Below are 13865 nucleotides of genomic sequence, written 5' to 3'. Positions count from 1 at the left end.
TTTCTCTTTTTTTCTAAATATTCAAATTTTGTTTGCCTTTTCATCAAATGTTTAGTTTTTTTAAAAATTGTTCTCAAAATTCAAAAATTGTTCTCGTTACACAAAAAAGTGCAAAACTTTTGAACTTAATATAATGTACCAAACTTCAACTTTTTTGTTTAGGTTTTCAAAAAATGTTTGCGCTTCCAAGTATATTCAGGATTTTTCAAATTTGTTCTGTGTTTCAAAATTTGTTCTTAATATTCAAAAAATGTTCGTGCTTTAAAAAATTGTTCGCGCTTCCAAATTTGTTCTACGTTTCAAAATTTGTTCTCAAGATTCAAAAAAATGTTCATGCTTTTAAAAAAATCCGTGCTTTCAAATTTGTTCTCTGTTTCAAATTTTGTTCTCAAGATTAAAAAAATGTTCGTGCTTTAAAAAATGTTCATGTTCAAATTTTGTTCTCAAATTTCCGAGCTTACAAATTTGTTCTCCGTTTCAAAATTTGTTCTCAAGATTAAAAAAATGTTCATGCTTTAAAAACATGTTCATGTTCAAATTTTGTTCTTGATTTCAAAATTTTGTTCTCTAAATTCAAGAAATGTTCGGCATTTTAAAAAGTGTTCAGTTTATCAAAAATTTGTTCAAGCCTTTTAGTTTTTCTTCTAAAATTTGGAAAGTGTTCTCTTTTTAAGAAACACCTTTTCAAAATAATTTTCGTGTTAGGAATTTGAGAAAATGTTCGGGTCTCCAATACATTTAGCTCCGCACGCCGTAGCAAACCAAGAAAGCTTGTCTATCGCAATGGCGATGCTCGTGCATAGAAAGATGGAGGTCCCTGGTTCGATCCCTCTGTCGAGCAGAGTCGTTAAGGTGTATTTTGCAAACGGGCGCCTGCAGCGCCCCGCGCTGGGCTGGCCCATATAGGAGTTTTTTCTTCTGTGTTTTTAACACGCCAAAAAAAAGTGCGCTCGCGGAGATTTGAACAAGCAACCTCCCTCTTTAATCCCATTGTTAGAGTCCAGACCAAAATGAAGCCTCCCCGTGCGTTTGGATTTTCAACCGTTGGATTGGCCTTCCAAACTGATCCTGGCCGTTGGATCACGAGATGGGGAGATCCTGGCCGTTGGATCGCGACATGGGGAGGTCTTGGCCGTTGGATCAAATAGTGCTCTCCGGTTCGTGCCACCGCCTGTAAGTCCCATGCCCCAATGAGGGCATTATCGTCTTTTCTCACGCTGACATATAAAAGCCAGAATGTTGAACCCTAGCCGCCTCTCTCTCCTTTCCCCACTTCTCTGTCGCCTCTCCTCCCGTGGCGGCCAGCCGCGCTGCTCGCCCTCGCACTCCTCCTTGTGCTCCTCCGCGCGGCGCGCGCCCTCGCCTCGCGTTGCGCCTGCTGCCTCAAGCCGCCCCGCCGCACCCTCTCCGCCGCCGGCGCAGATGGGGGCCTCGCCGGTGCGCCCCTCGCCTCCATGCCGCCCACCGGGGGGCGCCTGGTTCAGGGCCGCCCTCGCAGTCCGCCGCCCGCCGGGAAGCACCGCGGCCGCTGGTGCTCCGCGCCGCAGCTCCTCAGTCGAGCTCACGCGCCGGCATCACCGGGAGGAGTGTGAGCCGCTAGATGGCCATCCATGTCGCCGTTGTCGTCGTTCTTCGCGCCACCGGATGGAATCGCCGCCACTGCACGCCTCTGTCGAGCTTGTGCCATTGCCGTCGTCGCGGGCAGGCAGAAGCCTCTGTACGGCGTCGCCGCACAAGCCGGATCTCTGCACCTCCTCTCAAGCCGCCGGATGGCGCCCTCCATTGCCTGAAGGGTAATACTTTCTCATTCAATTGATTCTGTCAACTCCTCGACCTATTTTGGTCGTGTATCATTTCTCGTACTTGGAGATTTAGGTTCTGCTTCTAAAAGTCTGAATAATCTGTTGAAAACCTGCCTGATGTGATACGACTAATATGTCTATCCGCTGATACAAGTGATTCGTTTGTGTGTGACGAGTTGTATGGTCATTCTGGAATACTCTAATTCTCTACTGAGCTGTATGTTTGCTAAATGAGTCAATTGATTATGTATTCCCTGGTCCTCTATTTTCCCTTTGCTCTCTATTTGATCCTAATGTTGTTGTTGATTATTCTGTTGTATATTGGTTATTTCGTATAGGCATAGTTTGAAGGAAGTTTTGGACAGCCGCCGTGCTGAATGAATTCCATACTGCTTTTCTTCATGATGGGGCTGAATGTGTAGAATTTGCTTCAGACTCATTTATTATCTCAGTTTTAAGATAATTGCTGGTTATTTAACAGGTCTCAAGCTTGATTTCCACTATGTTGGTTTAGCAGATTACTATTGCCTAGCTCAACTTCTCAAAAAGAGGAGCTGGGACCTGGGAGGAATGACTCATCTGGTACAGTGATTAGATGATGCCTTGAGGCTTTTGTAGACTATTCATAAATTTAAATTTCTTTGGCAAATGCTTCGCAGAGAACATACTCACTTTGTTCACTTTTGGCAAATACAGGATACCAAGCCTATCTCCATTGGTGGTTCCCCAAATCATAGCCAATCACCTGTAGCTCACTCAAGAATTAGAGACGATGAAACCCAAGAAACTGAAGCAGGAAAATCATTGAATGAGAAGCTAACATGTGCAAATGGGCCAAATGATTCTTTCCCACAGCATGGTGAACTACCACTGCCAGAGGTCTCTACAAGTGTAGGAGATGCTGATATGCAGGATTCTGTGAAGAGTTTAAGTGAGAAGCTCTCTGCTGCTCTTTTGACTATCAGTGCTAAAGAGGACTTGGTGAAGCAGCATGCAAAAGTTGCAGAAGATGTTGTTGCAGGTAATTTTTTTTCATATTAGATTGCATGCATTCATGTTAGCCAGTAGTTTCCTCTCTTTATTCAGAATCTCTGGGGAAATTAAGAAAGAGTAAACTCTTAGATGTTTTTTTTTTTGCATGCTCTTTGAGCAAATTTAGAATGGTATGGAACAAGAAGTTTATTTATTATATTGTAGTAGTAGTTAACTCATACTTATAAATTATTTGTAGGTTGGGAGCTTGCTGAAGGTGAAGTTAGTAACCTGAAGCGGCCACTTGATGCTTCATCTCTGAAGAATCCCTCTCTGGGGTCGCTCTGGTTGCCCCGTCGTCGTCGCCCATCCTCTCCACCCCACCCCGGCCTGTCTCCTCCCTGCCCGCCGAAAGGATGCTGCTGCTCACGCCGCTGCACCACTGGAGGAGCGCATCGACTGTGGCGCTCGGCTCTCCTCCCTGCCCGCATCTTCTTCGTCGCCGAGTAGCGGCAGGTGCAGAGGCGCGTGCGCTGCACCCCCACGCCGTCGACGCAAAGATTCCCATAACCAGTTCGGTGGCGACGCGACCGGCAGCGGCGGCCTCTTCTCGGCAGGCACAGACCGCAAAGTCGTCTTCTTCTCCGGCCTCTTCCACACCATCATGGACGCCGCAGAGCTCATCCTCGAGAAACTCCTCTACCAGGTACAACTATTCAGATTCAGGCCCTCTCCCTCTCCATCTGTATCTCTCCAGCTACTTATTACCAGCCAGCGATCCATTCTATGCGGAAATTCCACAATCGATTTGACGAAGATGCCACCCAAATAGGCCGCTCACAGAACCATCTCAACTGTTGCTATGTATGCTACCTTGTGTTCGGTTTTTTGTTTACTGATAACTACCTTCCACAAGCTTCACAACGTCCCAACTGAGTTGGATCTATCATTTAGTTATTGCTGCTTACAGAACCATCTCGTATGTTGCATTGCTGCTATGGTAGCTGCAGTTTGTTTTCTCATTCAGTGACAAACTACACACAAGGTGCGGTCATATACATCATGGCAGCGCCGGAAGGAGGCGGATGACAGCCACGCTGAAAGGAGCAGAGCACACCGTCGCCATGGGAGGAGCACCAGACCATCATTCTTGGGATAGCTCCATCTAGAAAGGGTGGCCTCTCCTCCTACGTCCTCGTCGGTTCCATCCCGTTCGTTCTGCCGCCTACTGCCTCACATGCCGCGCGGGTCTGGGAGAGAAAGAAAAATTCGAAGGTAATAGATGTTGTATTTCCCTATTTCCAGAATGTAGATATTCTGTATTTGATCTCTGAAGAGATGATTTAGATGTTTAGTCCAATACAGGTTAGTTGATTCTGCGTGCCTCTCTCTTTCTGATTTGCCTGTTCGTCCACCCAAGTATGGCTGCACGTGAGCAAAACTTAGTACAGGTTGGGCCTTGGCTTCCTATGGCATCATGACTGTTTTCCCTCTACAATCAAGTATCCCACTGTCTATATATGAATATTTAGTAGAGGAGTGCGTAGCTCTGTTGTCTATATATGAGTATTGCCGAGCTGATGAATTGATTAGCTCCTTGGTGTTGCTGAATTCAGCTTGCTATGCTGATGTAACTTTTGATAGGTCTGTTACAACTGGGCATAATGTAGATTGAGAATATACATTGATTTTTCTTGATGTTTCATTCGCTAATCTTAATATTTAATTGTAGTGTCTTACCTCTAATTCACAAATAAATACCTTGTGGAATTCCCGAATCCTTCAGTCTAGCGTATGTGAATGAAACTTGCATGCGGGGTGTGCTAAAGGTTGAGTCTGTCTAATAAGAGGCAAGGATAACAGAGCTGCTATAACAACTAATTGTACATGGTTTGTGCAAGCATCAGAAATTAGACAAGGTCATATCTGTGTATGTCTTTAAGACTTGGAAGGACCTACCGTCATTCACCATCCATAGGCTTGCTTTGAGAACGTCATTGCATAAATTATATTCTCACTGTCCATGGAACACACACTTTGAATTATTTGGCTAACAAAGGATCTTCATTAGCATGTCCTTCGTCGCAACACCTGGGCGAGCTAGAAGACAAGGTGTATATATCAGAATAACTTCATAAGGGCTCAGAATAGCATAGTACATTCTCCTGTTCATTTAATTTATGATATGTTTAGTGATGTTCTGTCATATGCATCTAGCTTACTGGCATATGCATATGTTATATAATTTAATTTGTGATATGTTCAGTGATCTTCTGTTCCTGTTGTAAAGTAAAAGGATAACAAAATATTAGGTCTCCTTAGTTCCAAATATGGTTCTATTTTTTTTTCCTTTGATGCTATGTGCCACACTATGCAGAACAAGGAGAGATTGTTGAGGCAGAGACGTGACGATTTTTGAGGTCATGATCATCACCATGAAGCAGAAGAAGTCATCATATCTTTGCCATGGCGAGGTTCTCACCTGCTTTGCGAGTACTTTGTTTGATATGCTCGGGCTTAAAACTGGTTTTGTGGCATCACTGATAAGGCAAATATGACAGATGCTCCAGTCATCTATTCTATTTTCTATGCTTTTTAAATATATGCCATCATAAGTAAGGCAAATCTGACAATTGTCTCTACTGCTCTGTTTTGCGGGCAATTTCTTTTCCACCGGCCCATTATAATCTCTGTTTGATAATCTGCGACATGCTCATATGGTAATGGTATCCTAAAATGAAGATTCATGTTTTGTTGCATATTTTCCCCCTCTTATATTTTCACCCTTACATTGGTTTATTTATCAAGCCTGCTTTATGTTATTTCTGTTCCAGTATAAAATTTCAATTCAAAGATAGTTCTAATTTGAGATTTGTTACCCTACTTTTGGTAGTACCTCCATGAGTACTAGGAAGACTTTTTAGTAATGTGGTGTTTTTTGGGCCATTCTTGCGGATATACTCTTTTGGGGTGCAAATTCTTATATTTTTTCACTCGAGATTCACTTCCATCTTCTGAGTTCCATTCCTCGACAAGAAAGATGCTCAGATAGAGCTATCCAATACACTACTATCACCATATAGAATATATTGGTTCTCTTTGATCACCGTTGGGACTTGCTTTTGTTATGCAATGTTGCATTTTCTATGACAAGCTCAAAGTGATGTAATGAATCAAACCATTACTATTTTCAGTGATTAGTTCTTTTTTTTAGAGCTGCTGCAAGCCGCACATCCTATCTTTAGGCTCTATAAAAATAGAGGCATCTTAGTTGTCTACACTTCCTATCTTTAAGCTCCATCAGAATAGAGGCATCTTAGTTGTCGAAAGTTTATAGATAATGATTTGGTTGGCACCATGCTGAACCTATTATCGGATTGGATATTACTGTATCCGGCAGCACCGGTGCTGCTGGGTGCGGCAAGCCGCATTTCCTACCTAGTACATACTAGTGCAACCACCCCGCCAATCACTTCGATGTGGTTAACTGGAACCTTTTCTTTCCCTTGTTCTTTCCGTTCTGTTTCTTCTTGTTTTTTTCATTTTATTTCGTTTTGCCTTTTGCTTTTTGTTTTCTATTTTTCTTCTTCCCGAGACAATAAATTATATGGCACATACATGAACTTTTTCGTCAAATCAATGAACTTATTTTGAAATTAGATGAACTTTCTTCAAATATTTGTGTAGTTTTTTAAATCCATTAAAAAAACTCATTTTTCTGATGAACTGTTTTCAAATCAGTGAACTTTTTTTCAAATCCGCCGAACTTTTTTCAAAATCGATGAACTTTTTTCAAAATCGATGAACTTTTTTCGGATTCGATGAACTTTTTATAATTATGATGAACTTTTCTCAGATTCGATGAACTTTTTCCAATTATGATGAACTTTTTCCATATGTGATGAACTTTTTCTCGAACCCGATGAACTATTTTCAAATCCGATGAATTTCTTTTTGAAATTTGTGAACTTTTTTCAAATCCAATGAACTTTTTCAATAAAAAAACTGAAAAAAGTTCATTGATTTAAAAAGAGTTCACGAATTTCAAAAATAGTGAACTTTTTTTCAAATTCAATGAACTTTTTTCAAAATCTATGAACTTTTTTTGAAAATCGATGAACTTTTTTCAAAATAGATTAACTTTTTTCAAAATCAATGAACTTTTCCAAATTCAATGAACTTTTTCAAACTCGATGAACTATTTTGAAAATTGATGAAGTTCTTTTGAATTCATGAACTTTTTTTAATACCTGAACTTTTTCATTTTGGTGAACTTTTTTTGCATGCTCATGAACTTCATCTATAATATGTGACATGTTTTCAAATAATTAGAAAATATAAACGCTACAGTGTAATGTGCAAGAAATTTCGCGTCTGTTGTTCTATTCTTTAAAAACTTCGCGCTGTTATTATTCATAAGCAGTTGGCTGGTCCAGTGGTTAGCCTCTCCGTGTGGAAGCGCTAGGGCGTGGGATCGAATCCCAGTTGCGATGTATTTTCTTTCTGTCCGTCTTTTGCGCTGAAGGCGCCCATTAGGAGGTCCCGGTATCCCAGGGGACACGTGGTGGATGAGGAGAGCTCCTGTTGCGGCCGAACCGCTCACTGGCGCACACTACAGCATCTTGTTGGGCCGGCCCGTGAAGGCAGTATGGAACGAACCTGTAGCACAAAAAAACCCGCAAAAAAACTGCCATCACAGGAATCGAACTCAAGTTCTCAGGCAGAGTCTTAGACCAGCTAACCACTAGACCAACTGGACACTTTTGACGAACATGAAGCACCAACCCTATAAGAGTAAGTGTGTTCGAGCTATTTATTGCACAATACCCTCTAATATAACACTTAATTTTTTAAATTATTTAAAAAAAATCGTGAATTTGAAAGGGTTCGTCGATTTCGAAAAATCATCATTTTTTCAGAAAAGTTCACAAACTTAAAAAAAGGTTCATCAATTTTGAAAAACAGTTCACCGGGTTTGAAAAAAGTTCATCAAATTTGAAGAAAAGTTCATCAATTTTTTTAAAGTTCACACAGTTTGGAAAAAGTTCATCAAATTTCTAGAAAAGTTCATCGAGTTTGGAAAAAGTTCACTGATTTTTCAAAAAGTTCATCGAGTTTAGAAAAAGTTCACAGAGTTTGAACAAAGTTCATCACAAGAAAAGTGCATCGAGTTTGAAAAAAGTTCACCAATTTTTTAAAAAGTTCATCGAGTTTAGAAAAAGTTCATCAAAATTGAAGAAAAGTTCATCAAACTTGAAAATGTCATCGAATTTGAAAAAAGTTTAGCCATTTTGAAAAAGTATTATCGAATTTGCTAAGAAGCTTATCGATATTTAAGAAAAAAATCATCGAACAAGGAAGAAGAAAAGGTAAAATATAAAAGTAGAAAGAAGAATAGAAGGAAAAGATGCAAGTAGTTACCTAATAAATGGTGGCGGGATGGCTAGTGCGGGCTAGTTCGACGCAGGAGGTCACCGGTTCGACTGTCAGCTCAGCCGCAATTTTTGTTCCCGCTGGGACACAACAAAAACAGAAGGGAAAAAAGCAGATGGGCCGGCCCAGCGCAGAGTGGGGGTATGCGCCACTTTGCAAAAACGCCTATCACCGGCGCTAAAGGCGCCGAATAGGGTTTGCTGTGGATGAGACTACGAGATAGATTGCGGCAAGGAGTCACCGTTTCGCACATGGCAGCTCACCTGGGCCGGCCCATTTTCTGTGGCTCCGCCTTCGCCAGATGGCGAGGAGGAAAATAGCAAAAAGAAAAGCAAATCCGATATATATGAACCCAGCCGCAATTTTTGTTCCCGCTGGGACACAGCAAAAACAGAAGGGAAAAAAGCAGATGGGCCGGCCCAGCGCAGAGTGGGGGTATGCCCCACTTTGCAAAAACGCCTATAACCGGCGCTAAAGGCGCCGAATAGGGTTTGCTGTGGATGAGACTACGAGATAGATTGCGGCAAGGAGTCACCGTTTCGCACATGGCAGCTCACCTGGGCCGGCCCATTTTCTGTGGCTCCGCCTTCGCCAGATGGCGAGGAGGAAAATAGCAAAAAGAAAAGCAAATCCGATATATATGAACCATAAGCCGCTGCAGATTTGATCTTTTTCTAAAATTTCAAATGTGTTTTTAAACACAAATTTATTTTGGAAACTCGCTATTTTTTATGGAAAATAGGGACAAAATTGAATAGGAGAACATTTTTCAAAATTACGGATAATATATGTAAATGCAGATTATTTTTTTATTTCAAAATGCAAAAACTGAGCAAAATTACAAACAATTTTTACTAAAATTCAAAATACTTGCTAAAATTTCCTCGATCATTTTTTGAATTTTGGAAGTTTTAAATATGAAAATTTTCATGATTTGTGAACAAATCTCTGAAACACTAACATTTATTGGATTTGTGATCAAATTTGTAAAATAGGAACATTTTCTGAAGTTCTTGAACATTTTTGAATTTGGCAACAAAATTAGGAAATGAGAAAAAATTGAATTTGTGATTTTTTTGAATCATGAACATTTTTTTAATGTGCAAACAAATTTAAAAAAATGGGAAAATTTGGTTTGAAGTTCTTGAACATTTGTTTAGTTCTTTTTACTTTTGAAAAAAAAATAAAACAGAAAATAAATTGTAGAAAGAAACATCAAAGAAAGGAAAAAATAAAATAAAATAAAAAAGAATAAAATAAAAAGCAAGGAAAAGAAAAAACGAAAAACGGCAGTTCAGGAACCTAGACGGTTTCTAAAATCGACAAAAAACGGATAGAAAACGTCCTAGAAGGTTCCAAAAAGGGGATCGCTGAAACGCTAAACAGACCGGCCCACGCCCCGAACGCTGGGTTGATCGCCTGTGCGTAGCTCTCACATTTTGACGCATCGAGCGTCATATAGGTTTCCCGTCCTCCCCAGTGCTCACGCTAGCCTGCTACATGTGCCAGTCCAACTACAAGGCGAGCGGTCGCTCACGACGCACCGCTTCTCCCTGATTCGCTGGTGAGCTCCTATATGACGCATAACGCGCTGCGAACAAAGCGAGCGCGCACACCTTGGTCCCCCTTCGCGCCCTTCTTTAACTTTTATTTTTTTTCTTTTACAATAATGCGGTATATAAAAAAGTTCTAATTTCAGAAAAAAATGGTAAGTTTCAATAAAACAATCATGATTTAAAAAAATTAGGAATTTTTCTAATAAAACAATCATGATATCAAAAAGCAAAAAAATGAAAAAGTTCAAGAATTTGAAAAAAGTTCACGGGTTCAAAAAAAGTTCATGGATCTAGAAAAGTTCATGAACTCAAAAAGTTCACAAGTTGAAAAAAGAAGTGATGGAAAAGAGTTCACGAATTTGTGAAAAGTTCACAAGGTTTTAGAAAAATTCATCAATTTGAAAAAATTCAGAGCTAAAAGTTCATGCATTTGAAAAAACATCGTGAAATTATGATTTTTTAATCAAATTTTAGGAAGTTCACGAACTGAAAAAATTCATAGCTAAAAGTTTACGAATTGGGAGAAAGTTCACGGGCTAAAATTTTCACAAATTTAAAAATTGTTCACAAAAAAATGAGAACATAAAAGGAGAAAAAAATAAAAGGGTAAATAAATCCAAAAAATAAGAAAATAATAACAAGAAAAACCAAGAAAAAAATTAAACTGAAACCATGTCACTCGCGCATAGAAAGCAAAAAAGAAAAGCGAAAGGGCACCCATTGTTAGCTATCTCAAATGGTTATTGGGTTTGGCACTAAACCTGATGGTAGGAGTTCGAATCCCCTTGTCGCATGAAAAGTTTTTGAAGGTTCGGAAAATTAGGTAATACAAAGGTAATCTGCACATCACCCTCCCAAGAATCTTCAAGAGTTTGCCATGGTTGAGTGGCCAAGGAAGTTAGAATATGAAAGAGTACTTCTGTTGTATGTGATCATGTTTATGAATTAGGAGCTCAAATTACGAGGCTCATAATCTAGGCTTGCTTTGTCATTGGATCAGGGGCGTCATTTGTGGTTGAGTGTGTCTCATGACCGTTTACACGTATCTTTTCGAGAAAGACTCGCCCTCTTTATTCATTAACCGAAATGTTCATAGGTACAATATTTGGGTCATGAGGATTGCCCAACCAAACATGTCTCTCTATACCTAGATTACAAGCAAATTTGACAAGTTGATCGGCCTCAAAATTATGGTTTCTATGCTCATGAATAAAACTATAGAATTGAAAAATATTTTTCCTTTTTTTTAACATAGTACATACATAAGCGCTCATACATATGTGTATACACTCACCCCTAAACCGTAGGCACCTGTCCTGAAATAAATCCAAGAATAATGCAAGCACCAAGACTAGAATCTTGGTGGGATGGGGATATCATTGTCTCTCTAACCATCCAATCACACATTTGTTCGCCCTGTCTTGTTGCTTGTTTATGTAATTTTAGACGTGAGGTATCGAGGGGAAATATCTGGTACTCCCACCCTTAGGGTGCTCTGGGTGCTCCAGAACTCGGCAGGAAATTTTTAAATGTTCGAAAATTTCTGAAAAAAAATCTAGCACATTGACACAACATCAAAGTATGTTGTCAAAAAATACGAAATCAAAATTCGAAACATAGCTTGAGAAACATAAATGACAAAATCGACAGTAAATAGTGCACAACATAAGTTGGGCCTTAGATTAGGCCCATTATCACATTGATGTCCATTTTGTCATTTTTGTATCTCGAGCAATATTTTGAATTTTTGTTGTCTCAATGTGTTGGAACTTTTTCAAAGTTTTTTGAACATTTTAAAATGTGGTACCAAGTTTGGAGCACCGGAGCACCCTAAAAGTGGGAGCACCAGATATTTCCCGAGGTATCCAGAAGGAGCCAGTCCACCGTCGCCATCGGCCATCTCTCTGGAATTCCTATTCACCGCTCATTGCGGCAAGTAGTTGACGGGGCGCACAGGGGGAGATCGACTAGCGTTCTTGTAGGGACGCCCCATTCAAACGTTTGTGCGAGTCCGGTTTTGGGAATCTTCTAGGTGGTTCCCAGCCGATATTTTTCTGGTTTTGGGAACCTTCTAGGAGGTTCCTGAACCCTTTTTTCTACTTCCACTTTTTTTCCTTTTCCTTTTCTTTCCTTTTTATTTTCAGTTTAAATTTTTTATTTTATTGTCTGTTTTCTTGTCTTTTTTTGCTCTTTCGGTTTTTTCATTTTCTTTTGTTTGAGTATTCCAATATCTATTCAAAAATTTATAACATGTTCTTGTTTTCAAAATTTGTTCTCAATTTAAAAAAAAAGTCCCGTTTTCAAATTTTGTTCACAAATTTAAAAAATGTCAGGATTTTAAAAAGTCTTTCAAGAATCTCAAAAAAGCTCTTGTTTTAAATTTTGGTCACAATTTCAAAAAATGTTTAGTCAATTCAAAAAAATGTTCTTGTTTTCAAATATTTTCTTATGTTCATGTTTTCAAAAAGTGTTCAGGAATTTTATATAATGTTCCTGTTTTCAAATTTATTTCGCAATTTCAAAAAATGTTCTTGTTTTAATTTTTTTTCACAATTTCAAAAAATGTTCGTGTTTTAAAAGAAAATGTTCAGTGATTCCAAAAAATGTTATCGTTTTCAAATATTTGTTATGTTCATGTTTTCGAAAAATATTCTCTTTATAAAAATCTCTCCAGAATTACATTCATACAAAATTTATGTATCAGGAAACATAGAGGAATTTCAAAATATGTTCTCATTTCCAAAATTTGCTCACAATTTAAGGAAAAAAATTGTGTTTAAGAAATGTTCAAGAGTTTCAGAAAATGTTTCTTGTTTTCATTAAAATTCACAATGTCCGAAAATTTTCATTTTTTCTACAATTCTTCATGTTTTAGAAAACAGTTAGGTGGTGCAAAAAAAGTGTGTGTATTTTCTAAATTTGGATTACAAAAATTGTTCGCGTTCTTTTAGAAAGAAAATCTTAGAATATCAGAAAATATTTGCGGCATTTCAAACTGTTCAAAATTTTGAAGAAATATTTCTAATTTTTTTTTCTAAAATCTCAACCCTGCTGCCTGTTGCTATAACGGTTCTCGCTTAAATAATCAGTAGCTCCTTTGTGGTGGATTGGCTAGTTGGTTGCTGGTTGCTCTGTGGGTTTAGCGAGATCGTGGGATCAAATCCTAATGTAGCCTGCCTATTTTTCGCCTTTTTTTAGTACGCGCGTGATATAGGAAACATAACTGGCTTTCACGTCGATGGGCTGGCCCAGTCGTGCGTCGCCTCATGTGCATCCAGCTTCTGTTTGACGCACAATGCGTCGGCTAGGAGGTCCCCGAGGAAGATGTCTCACAAACGTCGACCAAATGCACGCACAACTATTTGGCCAGCCCAACTAAGACTTTTAGATGACCTATATTGGATTTCATTTCATTTTTCTATTTTTCTATTCCGTTTGTTAGTTTTAGTTTTCTTCCTTTCGTTTTAATACTTTTTTAAACATTTTTCAATTCAGGATTTTTTTAAATGCATGGACATACTTTGATTTTGTGGACAATCCTAGAAATTTATAAGTTTTAAATCTTCTATTTTTCGAAATTATTATATTTTTTAAGTTCATATTTATAAATTATCGAGCATCGTTTCCATTTTTACTTTATTTTTTAAATTCAGGAATATTTTTACAACAATATTCTTTGAAATTCGTAATCATATTCAGAATTTGCTCTCATTTTTTAAATTTGAAACTTCTTGCAGTCTGGGACCAATTTTTGAAATTCATGAAGATTTTTGTATACTTCACAAATATATTTTAAAATTGGATACTTTTTTATATTCGTGAATATTTTTTGAATTTCAAGGATATTTTTTGAATCCGTGAACATTTTTTGAAATCCAAATCTTCTTTTGAAATTCATGAAGATTTTTTATAAATTCATGAATATCTTTTATATTTAAAATACTTTTTTAGTTAGAATATTTTGAACTTGGGAATTTCTTTTGGAAATTTGGAACATATTTTGAAATCCTAAACATCGTTTGAATTTATGTAGATTTTTAATAATTTCGTGAACAATTTTTTAAGGTAAAAAGGCCCAAAGAAAATGGTTGTGCCGTCGCTC

General features: G+C 38.4%; 1 protein-coding gene across 8 annotated transcripts; it reads left to right on the top strand.

The window, feature by feature from the left end:
- Positions 1 to 1259: 1259 nt before the first annotated feature.
- Positions 1260 to 5533, top strand: LOC123093360 (uncharacterized). Of its 8 annotated transcripts, none has more exons than XM_044515317.1 (6): positions 1260 to 1793; positions 2284 to 2384; positions 2499 to 2823; positions 3034 to 3480; positions 3820 to 4049; positions 5152 to 5533. In XM_044515317.1, exons 1-4 carry the CDS (start codon positions 1601 to 1603, stop codon positions 3282 to 3284), a joined length of 870 nt encoding a protein of 289 aa, XP_044371252.1. In that variant the 5' UTR covers positions 1260 to 1600; the 3' UTR covers positions 3285 to 3480; positions 3820 to 4049; positions 5152 to 5533. The 8 variants fall into 8 exon arrangements, with proteins under 8 accessions (XP_044371252.1, XP_044371251.1, XP_044371250.1 ...); XM_044515316.1 differs by having other exon boundaries at positions 3802 to 4049; XM_044515315.1 differs by having other exon boundaries at positions 3785 to 4049.
- Positions 5534 to 13865: the final 8332 nt, after the last annotated feature.

The sequence above is a fragment of the Triticum aestivum genome, chromosome 4B (genome assembly GCF_018294505.1).
Source record: "Triticum aestivum cultivar Chinese Spring chromosome 4B, IWGSC CS RefSeq v2.1, whole genome shotgun sequence".
Lineage (NCBI taxonomy): Eukaryota > Viridiplantae > Streptophyta > Magnoliopsida > Poales > Poaceae > Triticum > Triticum aestivum.
This window is presented reverse-complemented; position numbering and strand designations above follow the sequence as displayed.

Bases quoted from the DNA above. Each gene is read 5' to 3' on its own strand.
- LOC123093360 (XM_044515317.1), top strand. From the start codon at position 1,601: ATGGCCATCCATGTCGCCGTTGTCGTCGTTCTTCGCGCCACCGGATGG. The intron at 1,794-2,283 runs GTAATACTTTCT...GTTATTTAACAG, and splicing joins CGCCCTCCATTGCCTGAAGG to GTCTCAAGCTTGATTTCCAC. The intron at 2,385-2,498 runs GTACAGTGATTA...TGGCAAATACAG, and splicing joins TGGGAGGAATGACTCATCTG to GATACCAAGCCTATCTCCAT.